General features: G+C 38.2%; 2 protein-coding genes and 2 pseudogenes across 3 annotated transcripts; all 4 read right to left on the minus strand.

The window, feature by feature from the left end:
* Positions 1 to 3,923: 3,923 nt before the first annotated feature.
* Positions 3,924 to 4,585, minus strand: LOC147939651 (auxin-responsive protein SAUR24 pseudogene; annotated as a pseudogene).
* Positions 4,586 to 5,162: 577 nt separating this feature from the next.
* Positions 5,163 to 6,664, minus strand: LOC109125839 (putative F-box protein At1g50870; annotated as a pseudogene). Its single transcript, XR_015563232.1, has one exon. The product of XR_015563232.1 is annotated as a putative F-box protein At1g50870 (transcript).
* A 3,334-nt stretch (positions 6,665 to 9,998) lies between these two features.
* LOC147939652 (uncharacterized) lies at positions 9,999 to 11,005 on the minus strand. Its single transcript, XM_087460972.1, has 4 exons — positions 10,898 to 11,005; positions 10,629 to 10,820; positions 10,320 to 10,580; positions 9,999 to 10,268 (listed from the first exon to the last, which is right to left on the minus strand). Exons 1-4 carry the CDS (start codon positions 11,003 to 11,005, stop codon positions 9,999 to 10,001), a joined length of 831 nt encoding a protein of 276 aa, XP_087317098.1.
* LOC147939653 (uncharacterized) lies at positions 11,002 to 16,004 on the minus strand. Its single transcript, XM_087460973.1, has 4 exons — positions 15,918 to 16,004; positions 15,784 to 15,849; positions 11,520 to 12,031; positions 11,002 to 11,425 (listed from the first exon to the last, which is right to left on the minus strand). Exons 1-4 carry the CDS (start codon positions 16,002 to 16,004, stop codon positions 11,002 to 11,004), a joined length of 1,089 nt encoding a protein of 362 aa, XP_087317099.1.
* Between the last annotated feature and the right edge of the window lie 1,020 nt (positions 16,005 to 17,024).

Raw genomic sequence — 17,024 nt, forward strand, 5'->3', positions numbered from 1 at the left:
AGAAAAAAAATCAAATAAACAATATACATTAAGAGTCGATAAAAGGGAAAACAAACGAAAACATTGAGCGATCGAGGAAGGGCGCTGAGTTACAAAGACACGAGACTCTCGATATGATTTGGGTAAACATCTATCCTGTATATACCGTCGTTATCAAGTCCATAACGGCATCTAAAGTCATCACCCACAATTCCTTCAAACAAAGCTTCTCTAATATTGTTACTCCTCAGATTGAAATACAGAATATAAAACGACTTAGACAATGACCATATATAGTGTAAAGATAAGCTCACCGGCATCACTAACACCATTGAAAGATAGGTGTTTCCCCCGTAATGGGTCGTCTATCTCAGAAAGAGGTAAAACAATACTTTTATGCCTCCATATATCTCTATCTCCATCTTTCAAAATCCAAAGATCAATATAAGGTAAACATGAAATCGTAACTATGGCTACCCTTCCCTCATAAGGTATCATATGAGTTTTCAAACTAGAATAAAGATCTGGGAGTTTTATCGAACTGAACTTTTCAGTTCTAACATCAAAGCTCATTATACGGCGTTCCCCACCATCACCAATACGAAGATAGGCGTCATAATAGAGAATTCCATTAATGCATTGCCCATGATGATCTCCAATAGGAGAATGTAAAGGAAAAGTAACTTTGGATATTACTCTCCATGATTCTTGAGCTCCCAATGTAAGAATACGAGGCTGTTCGGAATCTTGGTTAGATACGCATAGTACTTTGTGTTTACCCTCCAATGGATCGTATCCTAAATAAGACATAACATAACTCCCTACGTCTATGTTTGTGTTTTTTGTGGGGCTTGGCAAGGTTGCAAAGCGTCTCATGGTTGGATTCCAAAATTTGGAATCCAAATCACGGATCCTTTTATTAGAACCAAGCCATGGACGGACTCCGAATGATTCCAGCACCAAGAGTCTTTGTTTGTCATCTGATATATGTAGACCGGAGGATAAGACCCTTCAGGATTCTGGTGGTGAGCAAACGAGAAAACGAATCGCTTTAGGTTTTTTGAGAAGGTGACGAGAAGACTCGGTAGCTGAGGCGAGGGCCGTGTCGCGAACGATTTGATAAAACTTGGAATTGTGGTGAAGGAAGACCAGTGTTTTGACACGCAGAGAGATCTAGCAATCGACTTCGGAGGAAGTCTTGAGAGTATATCTAAGGCTAGATCAAAAGGCATGAGTCTCGTTGACATCTATCATCATCTCAATCATTATCATTTGTTGGTCTCTCCATCTTTGTTCTGTTCTCCTCTTGCTCATCCATGGTCGCTTTGCCCAATTGTTTAAAAGTTAAAACCCTAATTTTGTCAACCGTAATTGTTCTTTTGTTTAAAACCCTTAAGTCTTTCTTACATTTTTATAGTCCCCTTTGTATTTTATAATAAAATTTAAAACGTATTCTTTTACTAAAAAAAAATGAAAAAACAAAATGTGGAAAACTATATACATATTCCATCTTTGTTTTAAGGGTGTCGTACGGTGCAAGAAACCCTTTAGGCATCCCTGAGTGAATTTAAAAACCTCTCTGAAATCGAATCTCTTGGTATGTAAGAGTGAGACACATAAGAAGAGTGTTTTACGTGGATATGTCATCCAGATGCTAACGTGATAAATGAATGTTGTATCCAAAAAGAAGAGCAACCATAAGCTAAACGAGACTTCATGATCAGGGTTTGTTTATGATCGTTGGCTACATATGCGTATGGTTCTTGGTTGTGATTCTCTGGTTGACTTTGTCCTGAGATCTTCAATATGAAGAAAGAAAAGTGGCGCACTTGACAAATGCTAGAAACAGACCGTACCAGCCTCGGATATTAAGGACTTATATATGCAATAGTGGTCTGTAGCATCCGCATGGTTATATATATAACATGTTGTGATAGTAAAACAAAAAAAAAAAGAACATGTTGGGATGGATTCAACTTAATAAATTTCACTAGAAAAATCAAAGACATAAGTTTCGTTGAAAGGAAAAACAAAGAAAGTGCAAAAAAGCATTAAATAGAGAATTTGAGCGATGAAGGGCGCTACTTTACTACAAAGACACGAAGTTCTCCATGTGATTTGGGAACACATCCAAGTCGAATGTATTGCTGTACTCACTTTCGTAGTCACCAAGTTCATCACGGCATCTGAATTCATCACCAAAAATTCCTTCAAACAAGGCTTCTCTAATAGTGTTTCTCCTTGGATCGAAATATAAAACATAAAACGAGTCAGTCAAAACCCTTGGTGTAAAAACAAGCTCGCCAGCATCGCTAACACCCTTTAATTTTAGGTTATTATAACTACTCTTCCATCCTATCATAGGAGGTAAGGTAAAGCTTTTACACGTCCATTCGTGTCCATCTGCATCTTCCAAAACCCATAGCCTAACAGATATATTAAGGAAATATGTAGCACCAACTAAGGCTAACCTTCCCTCCTCATATGGTACTATCATAAGAGTATATGAATTTGAACTACCCTCGGGAAAATGTATAGGATTGAATTTTTCAGATCCGACATTAAAGCTCATTATACAGCTTTCACCACCAATACCAAAAAAGGCTTTATAATAGAGAACTCCATCAACACAACCTAAGTATCCAGCAGAAAAATGCGAAGGGAAACCTTTGGGTATTAATCTCCATGTAAGAATCCGATGCTGTTGGGAATTTAATTATAACTAGAATTTTGTATTTACCCTCTAATGGATCGTATCCTAAAAATGTCTGTCCCCATGTTTTGGGCTTCGGAAAGTTTATATTTGAAAAATATCCCATATTTAACAAACATATACAATAATATAAAGTATTTTTGTAAATAAGTTTTTAAATAAGTACAAATAAAAATATAAAACCCAAAATATACTTCAAAAATGTATATATAGATATCAAATTTCATTAAGTTATAACTAAAAAATTAATCATACCAAAATAACTAAACCAAAGTTAGAAACTAAAGACAAGCAAAACAAGCAAGAGAAAACATAATCCAAAAGTCTAATCCAAAACATAAAAAAGTAGTTGAGTAGTAACATCTAAAATCAAATTCAAAAGTCTTATAAAATCTAGAAAAAGGTATTGAGAAAATTGAAAGAAACAACAAGAATCAAAGACGAGATCGGTTGCATATGGTGAAGCATTGTAGGCGTCTTCAATGTAGTGAAGCATTATAGGCGTCTTCACTGTTTCCATGTTTCAAAAGTAGATCAGATTGTTACTAAGTGTAGTAGTGTACTACCAAGTAACAAGCAATAAAAAGACCATGGAATTATCTTATATCTGATTATGAATCGAGCTTGAGTTAACTTCACCATCAAACTCTGGAACATAAACAACATATGTTCGGATAAACATGAGTACCAATTGGGTATCGATTTGGATTGGGTAATACCCAATACCCAAAAGTATTTACAATTAAGCCAACTAATATATTGGGGAGGATCCATACCCGATCCAAATCGAAGTTTTTCGGTTCGGTTCCAATAAGGATATTTCGGGTTGGGTATTTTGCCCAGACCTAGTTGGCTCTCTGCTGGATTTCTCCCCTGTTCTCCTCTTTTTCATCTATGGCAGTTTCCTCAATTCCATGAATCTCTTCCGTTTTCTCTTCCTCTGAATCCATGGCGGCGTATCGATCTTCAGACCCTAATACTTTCTTCAAAACCCTAAGTTTATTTTTCTATTAATTTCCTTATAAACTCAAAAAATTATATACTATTACAAATTAGGTATTCAAAAATTAAGAAAAAGAATACCGGATACTAAATGTTCGGGGATTTGAACCCGACGTAAATCGAACACGCAATCTTCAACTGTGCCACGGATTCGGAAGCAAATTACTCAACTTAATTGTAATTATTCATATTCAATTATACTAAAATTAGTTCTTCAACTGGTTTGGTGTTTTGTCTTTCTTTTACAATGATCGATCCAAAATGTATTGACATGAATCTTGTCTTTCGCATAAACATGGCATTCACTCTCTAAACTTTAACAACAACTCTATCAAGAAGAAAGAGAAAAAAATGCTCAGCTCAGATATTTACAATGAATAAGTCTATTTCTAAACTAGAAGGAACAAAAAAAATGTAGGATCATCATCATTGGAGCCGAGAAGTCACATTGATGAAGGTATCTTCAGGACAAGGAATCGTTAAGCCACCCATCGGATGATCGAGTCCAAACTTTTCTTCGGATTTACTGAGCATATCTTGAAATGAAGGCTGGTTTAGGTATGAGATTGGCACCAAATATCTCTTCTTATGGCTCTCTCCTACGTACACTGCAAGAAACCCTTTTGGTGCAGCCGTCGCGGAGGCTGCTCTGGTGGAGCGGCCTAGAATCCTCTTTGCACCCAGTAGACTTCTCACGAAAGCCATTTTTTTTGTCCGAAAATTTTGAATTCTCTTTAAAGCTTTGAAGGTGAATGAACAGATTCAAGTTGTTGGATTGATTGTTGTTGGTTAATGATAGAACGAATGAGTTAAGTGTGTATATATAGAAAGATCAACGAATTAGTTGCAACCTCTCTCTAAAAAATCATTCAGAGTTGTGGTCTTGAATCCTCGGACACACTAGAACAGAGAACATGGCTCTGTCTTCACCGTTTGGAAAGAATGCATTAATGCAATTGTGTCTTGAATGATAATTAATTGAGTGTGGGACAAGAAACTAAAAACAAAGTCCATATGCAATTCACATGGGACTGTTTTCTCAATATTGTTTTTTTTAGATAAGACATGCTAGTCAATAATAACGACCAGCTAGTTTCTCTTCTCTATGTTCTGTGATCATCGTATACTCTCTAATCTTTGTGGTCTAAATGGTTTTCATAACAAATTAATAAAAGTGGGGACCTGAAGTTTCTCAACAACAGAACAACAAGTCTCTGTCACTGGTTAAGTTGTTCTTTTCTTTTTTACACATTAAAGTTTGTAAAAGAATATTCTTGTTTAGTGGTCAAAGTTGTTCAATAAAGGGGCCATGTTTCGGTTCGTGGGGAAGTGAGTCTGAGACAAGAAGTCAAAGTATGAGCTTTGATTAAAGCAGATCCAAGTGCCTTCTTAAGCAAGAGATCAAGGTATAACTTTCTTCAAATGCACCATTATTATGTATATCATACATGACAACCTGGTATAAAAATTTTAAGACTTAAAAAAATCATCTTTCACTTATCTATTCCAGAAGAGTAACCAATATTTCGTTAGCGAAAACAGAATAAAGAACACTCATGCACACACCAGAATCGATATCCCATGAGTGTTCTTACAATAGAATTTCAGTAATGAGATCTTCCATACCTTGCTTGTCTCTGAACTAACATAACTTAAGTACCTAAGATGTTAACAATGGTGTGGAAATCACTGTGACATTAGCGATGAAGGGCGCTACTAATTTACAACAAAGACACAAAATTCTCCATGTGATTTGGGAACACATCCAAGTCGAATGTACTGCTGTACTTACTGTTGTAGTCACCAAGTCCATAACGGCATCCGAATTCATCACCAAAAATTCCTTCAAACAAGGCTTCTCTAATAGTGTTTCTCCTTGGATCGAAATATAAAACATAAAACGAGTCAGTCAAAACCATTGGTGTGAAAACAACCTCACCAGCATCGCTAACACCCTTTAATTTTAGGTTATTATAATTACTCTTCCATCCTGTCATAGGAGGTAAGGTAAAGCTTTTACACGTCCATTCGTGTCCATCTGCATCTTCCAAAACCCATAGCCTAACAGATATATTAGGGAAATATCTAGTATCAACTAAGGCTAACCTTCCCTCCTCATAAGGTATTATTATAGAAGAACTTGAAGGTGAATAACCCTCTGGATAATTTATAGGATTGACTTTTAAGATCCGACATGAAAGCTCATTATACAGCATTTACCACCAATACCTAAAAAGGCTCTATAATAGATAACTCCATCAATGCAACCATAATATCCAGTACAAAATGTATATGGGAACCTTTGGGTATGAATCTCCATGATTCTTGAGCTCCCAATGTAAGAATCCCATGCTTTTGTTGTGAATTTACGAGCAGAACTTTGTATTTACCCTCCAATGGATCGTATCCTAAAAAAAACTGTCCCCGTATCTTGAGTGTTCTTGTGGCCTTTGGCAAGTGTAAAACCTGTCCCGTGGTTGGGTTCCAAATCACGTTTCTTTTGAAGAGAATAACCCCCTGGACGGATGCTGATGATTTATAACAGTTCTGCCGTCTCCAAGTGTTTGCGTCTTGCATCTCGTAACTGTATACCGGAGAATAAGACCCGTCAGTATTCTCGTGTTGAGGCAAAGAGAAAACGAATCGCCTTTTCTTTTTGAAGAAGGTGAGCAGAAGACGACGTAGCCGACTCGCGAATGAGCTGATAAAACTTGGAACCGTAGTGAAGGAAGACCAGAGTTTTGATACGCAGAGAAACCTCACAATCGATTTCGCAGGAAGTCTTGACAGTATCTCCAAGATTAGATCGAGTGGAATCGGGTCTGGTTGAGATATGTACTCTTCTTCTTCTTCTTCTTCTTCTTCATCATGTGTTTCTCTCTCCATCTTTGTTCTATTCTCCTCTTGCTCATCCATTGTCGCTTTGCCCAATTGTTCAAAAGTTAAATCCCTAATTTTGTCAACCCTAATTGTTTTTCCCTTGTTTTAAACCCTGAGTCTTTCTTATTACATTTTTAGTCCCCTTTGATTTGTATTTTATAATAAAACTGTTATGCACGGGTAAATTTATGTATTAGACTGTACTTTTTCCAAAAATTGTTGTATATTCACAAAAAAATTTCATTATTCATTTGAAGTTTTTTTTTTAGTGAATCAGAGAGACCTAGGCCTCCTTACTTTATTAAATAAAGAATTACAAACTAACATGTCGGGATATAAGACCCCTCGCACATCATCGTTCAATACATAAAGGAAAGAACTAAGACATAAATTAAATAATTCTAGACCAAAATGCATAATTGGCCAAACCATCCTCAAGTCATTCGCCTCCTTATACACATGGGAGACACGGACTAACCAATCTTTTGAAATAAAGTCATAGCATAAGTGTGCTAGGGGTGACAAGGGATGCATATCAACAATACCTTTGTCAAAGAAACCAACAATAACCTCCGAGTCCACTTCGATTTCCAACCGGGGAACTCTCTGTGCCCAAGCAAAGTACAGCCCATAACAGAATCCCCACAATTCAGCCAAAGTCACCGAGCAGTGACCAATATTAATGGAGAAGCCAAAGATCCATTCCCCCTCCTTGTCCCGAAGCACCCCGCCCGCTGTAGCAGGCCCCGGGTTTCCATGGGAGGCACCATCAGTATTAAATTTAAGCCACCCCTCCTGTGGAGGCTTCCACGCAACCTGTTTCACCATCTGTGACCCAGTCCCATGCCCAATACGCACAATAGAATGTGCTAAACAGACCTCTTTCATCTTGTCTTTGATAAATTGCACCCTATCTCGACATTTACCAGACCCATCAAAGACATTAATACACCTCCATTTCCATGCCCACCACACAGCCATACCAAACATTGTAGCCCATGAGATTCCTCCTGTTCCCGTTTGTATGCCCAAATTCTCCAAAATCCACTCAAGGAGAGGCTGTTGAAAGAACACCCCTCGCCTATTCGGTGCAACCAAATGATTCCAAACCCCTGCCATTGCTTGACAGTCTCGCAACACATGGAGAATTGATTCCTCTACTCCCTTACAAACCTGACATATTCCCGAATCACTAAGATGACGTCGGCAGAGTTCTGCATTATTCATGATCGCTCCATGTGCGACCAGCCAGAGGAAGACCCTCACCCTTTCCGGTACCACCGCCTTCCAAATCCTCTGAAACCAAGAAGTCATATCCGGTTGAAGAATGGACACCTTCGTTAGAGAGTAGTGAGCAGACTTCACAAAGAAACTGCCATCCGGAGTCGCACCCCAGGACACTCTATCCTTCGCACCAGTGAACATATCCACCCCAACAGCTGCAAGACACAGCTGAGACTGTTGTGGCAGCCGCAACGCCAACCGTGTCCAGTCCCAACCTACCCCATCAATCCATAAGTCTCTCACACGCAACTCCAACTCCGCGTCCGGAACATTCTGAATAACATCGTCAATAAGCGGACATGAGCCCAACCAATGATCTTTCCAGAAATTAATGGAAAGTCCATTTCCCAAAACCCACCGCAGACCAGGAAAAATCACCTCACGAAGCCCCAGAGCTATACTTCGCCAAGTTGAAGACTAACTGCTCTTCACTGCTAACCAATCAGGCGACTAACAACACCCCACCATATACTTGCTCTGCACCATGGTGCCCGATAAACTCTTATCATTCTGAAGGATCCGCCAGCCCAATTTCGATATCATAGCCTTATTCATCATTTCTGCTGAACAAAACCCCAACTCTTCGTTGCTCTTTGGGGAACAGAGCTTTTTCCAAGACATCAGATGCTGTTTCTTCTTCTCGGAGCTCCCTCCCCACACTAAAGTACGAGAAATCTTGTCAAAAGCCTTCAAGGCCGATTTAGGTAACATGATGGAACTCATCATATGGACAGGAATTGATGTTAAGACTGTTTTGGTCAAGGTAATCCTCCCTGCTGGACTCAAGACACGGCCCTTCCAACTAGACAACAGTGAGGACACTCTCTCTACCACTCCCGTGAAGGTGGTTTTATTGATCCGTTCATTCAAAACCGGCATGCCCAAGTATTTGCCAAGGTCTCTCGTCGCCATAATCCCATTCTCCTGGCTGATATGAGTCCGTAAGTCCCTGCCTACATTTTCTGAGAAGTAAACTTTCGATTTCTCCAGGCTCACCTTCTGTCCTGAGGTGACACAAAACTTCTCCAAAACTCCTCGCACAAACCTGATCTGTGCAACTGGTGCTTCGGCAAACAAAATAAGATCATCAACAAAGCAAACATGAGAAAGCTTAGGTCCACCCCGAAAAAGTGATATCGGTTTCCATGCTTTAGACTCAATAGCTTACTCAATCTGGTGTCACAACCTTTCAAAGCAAAGGACAAATAAATACGGGGACAGAAGATCACCCTGCCTGAGTCCCCTCTTTGGCATAAAGGCCTCTGTCTTTTCTCCATTCCATAAGATATGCATTGAGGGGCCTGAGACACACCTCATTATCCACTTGATCCAATTTACGGGGAGACCTGCTGCATACAAAGTGTCTTCCAAAAATTCCCATCGGGTTCGATCATAGGCTTTCTCCAGGTCAAGTTTAAGAAGCATCCACCCATTCACTCCTTTCTTGCGTCTCATCGAATGAACCGCCTCTTGCACAACTACTATGTTATCCGTACTAAGCCGCCCTGGGATGAAGCTCGACTGTGCTGGTCCTATCAACAATGGCATCAGGTGCTTCAACCTCATAACCATAGGTTTAGTGACTGTCTTAAATAAGACATTACACAAACTAATGGGACGGAATTGCATCATCCTCTCCGGTTTATTCACTTTAGCTATGAGAACAACCAAGGCAACATTCATTCCCTCCGGTAATTCACACATCCCAACAATCTTGATAAAACACCGGTTGAAACCCATCTGGCCCAGGTGCTTTATACTTGCCCATACTACGAATAGCCTCCTCCACTTCCAAACCCGTGAACGGTTTCTCCAAAAGAGCTACATCTGCCTCTCCTAACAGAGTAAAACCCTCTGATGGTAACTTATCTACCACCTGGTCTACATCCTCCATCGAATAACGTCTTTTGTAGTACCTCACAGCTAACTCCTCCAGTTCATGTGGGTCCGTAATCCAAGCTCCATCATCCGACTGTAACATATCAATGCGGTTTCGTCGTCTCCTGATGATTGTGGATGTGTGAAAAAACTTAGTGTTTCTATCCCCCAACGCAATCAGCTTTTCACGAGACTTTTGGAACCAAATCATCTCGTCATGTTCCAAAATCACATCAAGCTCATTGCACAGCTCTTCTTCCCTTTATAATAGGTCATCTGTCTGCTGTGAATCCAATTGAACCTGCACATTCTCGATTGCCTTCATTATCTGCTTTTTCTTCTTTTTTATATCTCCGAAAACCTCTTTATTCCACTCCTTTAACTTAACTCGAAGATTCAACAAGGCATCTGGGGTGAATAACTCACTATCCCAAGAAGAACTCAGCAGCTCCTTGAAGCTACTATGTTTTAACCAGGCCGCCTCAAAATGAAACGGTCTTCTGCGTGGGTCACCTTTTCCCGCATGACACAGCTACATATATAAAGGGGCATGGTCCGATACTAAAAACGGGAGGTGTTTAACCGTAGCTTCTTGCCACTTCAGACGCGCATTGGCACAACACAAGACTCTATCCAATCGTTTGGCCACAAAGTTCCTTGCTTCCTTACCCCGTTTCCAAGTGAATTTGGCTCCCGTGAACCCCATATCAATTAACGATAAATCATTGATCCACTCACCGAAAGCCAGAGAGTCTGGAGACAAGCAACCATTTCCCCCTGTACGCTCATCCAACCGTATAGCAGTATTGAAATCTCCCCCAATCACCAGCGGTTCTGTGACGTCCTACAACAGACCCCGGAGATCCACCCACAAACCACTGCAACGATTCACCGTAGGAGCCGCATACACCACCACCAAGTGCAACCGCTCACCATCCCTTACCACCGTTTCGTAGATATATTGCTCCGCAACCTTAACCACCTCAATCTCCCCCATATCTGATCGCCAAAGAAGCCAAATACCACCACTCTGGCCTACAACATCCACTCTAGCCGATCCCTCAAAGCCCAGTCCCTGACAGATCTGTCTTGCTCAATCCCCACTCGAATGAGTCTCAAACAACGCGAGGACATCCGACAGAAACCTCTTCAAAATATAACAGATAGAGCGGCAAAAATTGGGTTTGTTGGCCCTCCCCACAATTCCATAACAAGATATTCATCAGTACTTGGCAGTAGAAAAAACAAACTATCGGGGCCAGCCGTCATGCTTGACACTCATTCGCTGCCTCTTCCGACGACTTCGCTAGAGGAGCAACCTCCATATTTCCTCGAGAGCTTCCCGGATCAGAAGCATCTGGTACATGCTTATCAGTCGACCGTGAGAGGATATCACCCGTGATATGATCTCCAAAGGAATCGATCCCATTGAAGCATCCCCCATGGCGTCCCACCCCATCAATCTCAATTCTCAATCGTTTCCCCGACTCCGAGAGCCCTACTTCCCCCCGAACAGGACCAAAGCAAAGGCCCTGACTAGGCTTATTCACTTTGGGCCTCACTTTCGGCCCATTACTACATGACACCCCTTTACTTCCCAATGACTTTGACGTTGGGCCGCCTTTACTCTTACCCTTTTCTTTTAGAGAGGGCCTGTTAGCTAAACCGCCCGTGAGGTCCAACATTAGCCTAATTCACAATATTCAAAGAAGGAATATTTTCCTTATTTGCCGCCGAAACCAAGGGAGGGATTCCCTCCATCGGATCACAATCATCCCCTAACCTTCCAAATTTGTTGGTAATGGGAATATTTCCCGTATCCTGAGATTGCACAATATCTTTCAATACAATACCCATATTGCCACTGGATCCCCCAACAATGAAAGCCACTGGACGTAGCGGTGGAGAGGAACGACCACCGGAACGCCTGACCTGAACGAACCTGTCGCTATCATGGGTGTCTCTCACTACCGACTGACTCAACGAACGCACTACCTCCGTCACCGGCTTCTCAACTACCCTCCAAGGACAATGATGAACCGCATGCCCAAACATCCCACAAAGAGAACATATGTTCGTTAGGCCCTCATAAGAAACAAAATTTCGACCACAATTAATCAGGATTGTTCCTTTCAAGGGCTTCTTCAAATTGATTTCCACACAAATACGAGCAAATCGTCCTCTCTCACAATTCATCGTTGGCATATCCATCTTGATAGGCTTGCCTATACCTCGAGCTAACTTACAAAGGATAGCCTTATGATAGAAGTTGATAGGGATGTTTGCTACACGAATCTACACCGGAGTGGTCACAATATCATCCAACAAAGAATCAAATTCTAGTGTCCATGCTTGCACCATCAAATAGCTACCAAAATCCCTCCATGGACCACCCGTTAAAGTCGCTATATACTCCTCCTCGAGTTTGAAGCGGACCATAAAGAAATGCCTTGTAGATCCAATACATACATAGCCCCTTTTGGCTTCCACATCTCCCGTAGCCGCTTAGATACCGCCGAAATTGCTATATGTCTCTCCAGCACCTTAACAATCATGCACTATTTCCATAACCCGTTCATCGCGTTAAGCACCTCCGGCGCGATGGTGACAACTGGTTCCCCATCCTCCCCTGCAGGAAAATCCAGTTGAACTCTCTCATCCATTTGAAGTTTGAGATGGTTTAAAAGTTTCTTTAGTTTTTGACCAAAAAAAAAAAGTTTATTGAGGGGGTGTATTGAAACCATGATTTTAGAGAATTTGATGGGATTTAGGAAATTTAGAATTTTGATAGATTTTAGGGAAATTGATATGATTTTCTGTAAAATTCTTTCAAATCTCATCTAAAACCATGAGATTTGGATTTCTGTATTTTTAACTTAACAAATCCTCTCAAATCCTCCAGAATCCCTAAAATTCATGATTGAATAACATAAGATTTGTAAATTTTACACAAATCACTTAAAATGTCAAGTTGAATACACCCCCTTAGTTTAAATGGATAGACCTATATAATCGAACTTTGTATTTGAAAGTTTTTTTATATATATTAATAGAGAAGTACATTTGAGAAAAAGCTGATGTGTCAGCGTTACAGAGCTCAGAACACTTTTTAACAAAACACCCTTAATTTTTTGTCTCACCAAAAAAAAACACCCTTAATTTTTCTAATTAATTACAGCTCTGTGCCATTGTATTTATTATACGTTGTTCTTATTATTCTGTTTTAACTATAAACCTACTAAGGATTAATATTTCGGGTTCTACGAAACTAAGGGTAAGAGGGGAAGGTATTAAACTTAGATTTTAAAGCGTTTGGTAGGATTTTAAAACTTTAGAATTTTAAAAGATTTGAGTGAGTTTTTAAGAGATTTGATTATTTTTTTAGAGTTTTATATTTAAAAAAATAAAATGAAATGGGATTGTGGGAGATTTTATCAGTAAACTTTGGATGATTTTATTAGAATATTTATCAACACAGGATTTAACTTCTTTACATGGTAGTTGGTTGCTTAATTGTTCTCTATCGTGACTTTTACTTGGTCCTTCTAATGTCATGCCTCTTTCAATTACACTAATGTTTGAACGTAGGAGTTACTGTATTTTTTCAACTTTTAGTAGTTAAAAGGTTCATCAAAACTGTTATGTTTTTCTTGGCATTGAAGTTCGTGGAGTTGTTGAATGACCTGGAATGGACTTTTCTGAACCGAAAGACTCTTTCTTTGTTGCTAAGGTATCGTTCTGTGCCCACTCGTATGCCTAATTGTGACTATAGACAACTCTGCACTGCAGTCATATTGATTCTTTTCCCCGTCCTCTTAAACTTCTCTCATTATAAAAACATACATCAGATATACATTTTTTTCATACAAGCTTATATTCAAAAGCAAGCTAACAACTCTATGACACACGACATGTCTTTCTTACACACTAAAAAGGCACTTCTACTAGACAAGTTTACCTTCATATAGTCAAGTTTCACACCTAAAGCAAAAGGTTTAATCATGAATTTTACCAACCACATGGACTTGTAACTAATAATTTTCTCACTTGGTTTCTCTGATTCCTCTAGTTTGGTTTGCGTTGAAAAAGGCATCATTCCCCATTAAGAGCTGTGTTTGCTGGAAAGAAGAAAACTTGGTCAATGAATTGATCAAGCGAAAACAAGAAATTCGCAAGAGCAGAAGCTGAGTAGATTTAATATTGGTTTTATAAATTGTTGATTGAATAACAAGAGATTCTGAATTATTTTAAAGAATTTTACATAAATCTTAAGTTGAATAACATAGGATTTCATAAGATTTTTTAAAATCATCAATTGAATAATAACTGATTTTAAAAACACTCTAAAATCTTCTAAAATATCTAGTTGAATACCCCCACTAAATATTCTGTGATTTTCAAAATTCACCTCTCACCTTATTTCGGAAACAAATGCATACTAATTTGTTCTAAAACAAAAGTATATTTATTTTGATGCTTTTGTAAATCGAAAATAACATATGCATTTCATACTTTCCTGTTGATTATCAATAATTCATATTAAATTATATGTTATCTTATTATTATAGAAAGACGATATATGTTACCTTATTTTAAGTCATCGACTGTTCGATATTTAAGGATAATTTCCCCTAAAATATTTGAGAATAATCAATATCAAACAGAAAACAAATATTCGTTTCCTAATTATTAGAATACATAATTAACATTACAATATCTTATTCCCCTAGATTATAGATGTAAATGAGGTATGATTTGATTTTGTAATATTCTCCAAAACAAATGTGTTATATTTAAAAATTTATCACATAACTTTATTAATATTAATTAAGTTTAAGATTTAAATATATTTTATATATTAGAAAAATGATTTATTGAAATGCATGTGTAACCCACGCGGATATCATAAATTCAAGCGGGACGGATGCAAAGACATTTTGCGGCTCAAAATATTTAAACCCGTCGCGGGTGGGGATGATGTTGACCCGAAGTTTAAGCAGAACAGACCAATGGGATTGATGATTACTCAACCTCCGGGGATGTTTACTGTATCGTCGGGATTAAGTCCGGCGACTCTTCTGGATTCTCCGAGCTTCTTTGGTCTTTTTTCACCTCTTTGGTCTTTATTTAAATTATCCGGTTCATGTAATTTTAGTCTTTTTTGCGATTTTTATCTAATTTGATAGTTCAAGATTTTGATAAAAATCTAACGATCACTAATTCGGTTTACATTCTATCGAGATCCGCCATTATGTCAATCTAAAATTTATGGTGAAACGATTAATATTTAAAACTTTCATAAACTTGATGAATTCAAACCAATATAAGTTTAAATGTTATACTAAATAAATATATTTACAAATGTAATAACTCAAACAAAAATTTCACTCCGTGCAACAGCACCGGTTATTACTTCGTTGTATATTAAAAAAACAAAACAATATACAGTATATGTATGTATTCACAAATTCAACAAATTTTGGTGGCCTCCTGTATATCTTGTTGTATGTAAAAGGTGAAGGCTTATTCGATTTTTTCACCTTTTCTCTTGTGCTTTTCTAGATAACACATGCTTCTTCCATGATTTGATTAGTTTTCTGTTTAATGTGTTTCTATTCCAAAGTTTTTTTTTTGCTTGGAATCCTATCGAGATGGTAGAGGCCAAGCAATGGAACAAACGTTAATTAGTTCCTTTTAAAACAAAATTCGCTCATTACAACTGAACTATTAATGAAACTTGAAGTAATTAGAGAAAAAAACATAAATTAAAGCATGAGAACTATTGTTGTAAACACCTCTGGAATTTTTGCCATTCATATTCTTTCTCTTTTGTGGGACATGCAAGTCAAAGATAAAGTGATATGAAAAGTGTTTAAATTTATTCATAAAAATAAACCTTGGAGAATTAGGCATGCCTTTTTATTCTGGAATTTGCCGCAACCTGGAGAGTTTCAAAAGTGAGTGACTCTCGTATACATCAAAGTTCTCAGTAAATGAAACAAAAGTTAAATCAAAAAGTTCAGAACTTTAAAATGTAAACGGTAAACCTGACGGATAGGACCAGCCAGAAGATATTTCAAGTTCTTAGCTAGAAGACCAATCTCCGTCGTTATCTTAGCAAAATCTGAAGAAAAACAAAAACCCAGGATTTAGAATTAGGAGAGAAACAAAATCAACGAACCTTGGAAGATTCACGACGAATGTAAAGCGTCATCTTATTCTTGTTGATTTTGTTGTAATCTTCTTGTCTTGTGACAATCAGTTCCATTTAAGTAGAGAGCAACGCAACAAATTGGGTCAGCATCATCATTAATCAACCCCAAAAAAAAAACTCAATTTGCCAGAACCTTCTCTTTTCAATGGTGTTCATGTAACTTGATATTTACAAAATTTCTTGATGTAAAGAACTATAATAGTTCTACAAATTCAAAAACCCAATAGAGAAAACATTTGTATTCAGAGATTTCCCTAGTTAGATCTCTGTTCATACTGTCCGTAATGAGTGGGGTATAATCTCCTGAATCATCTCTATAATTTATTTCTTTTTTTATTTGATGATTTCGGTGTTTGAGTTTACTAAATTGTAACCAAAGGTTCTTTTGAAGTCTTGGCTTTATTTTATTTTCAATAATCAATCACAAATGTATCAACATGATCCTGCAACCTGCACAATCAAGACATTTACTTATAACCATTTTTTTTCTTCACTTTCTGAAAATGTAAAAGTAATATAATCCAAAATGTACCAACTTGAACCTGCATAATAAAGAAGCTCACTTTATAATCAATTTGTTTTCTTCATTTTCTCACATATTAGAGAAAATATATCAAAAATAATTAAAGACAGCGGGGGGGGGGGGGGGGGGGGGGGGGGGATTCAATCGTTGTTTTAATGGTGTCTTACGCTGCAAGAAACCCTTTTGGCATCCCTGAGTGAATTTAAAAACCTCTTTGGAATCTTTCGAATCTTGGTATGTAAGAGTGAGACGCATAAGAAGAGTGTTTTACGTGGTTATTTCTCCAGATGCTAACGTGATAAATGAAATGTGTATCCAAAAAGAAGAGCAACCATCAGCTAAACGAGACGTCATGATCAGGGTTTGCTTATGATCGTTGGCTGTATATACGTATGGTTCTTGGTTGTGATTCTCTGGTTGCGTTAGTCCTGATCTTCAATATGAAGAAGGAAAAGTGGCGCACTTGACAAATGCTAGAAACAGACCGTACCAGTCTCGGACATTAAGGACTTATATATGCGATAGTGGTCTGTAGCATCCGCATGGTTATA

The sequence above is a fragment of the Camelina sativa genome, chromosome 8, assembly GCF_030686135.1.
Source record: "Camelina sativa cultivar CO46 ecotype springtype chromosome 8, ASM3068613v1".
Classification (NCBI taxonomy): domain Eukaryota; kingdom Viridiplantae; phylum Streptophyta; class Magnoliopsida; order Brassicales; family Brassicaceae; genus Camelina; species Camelina sativa.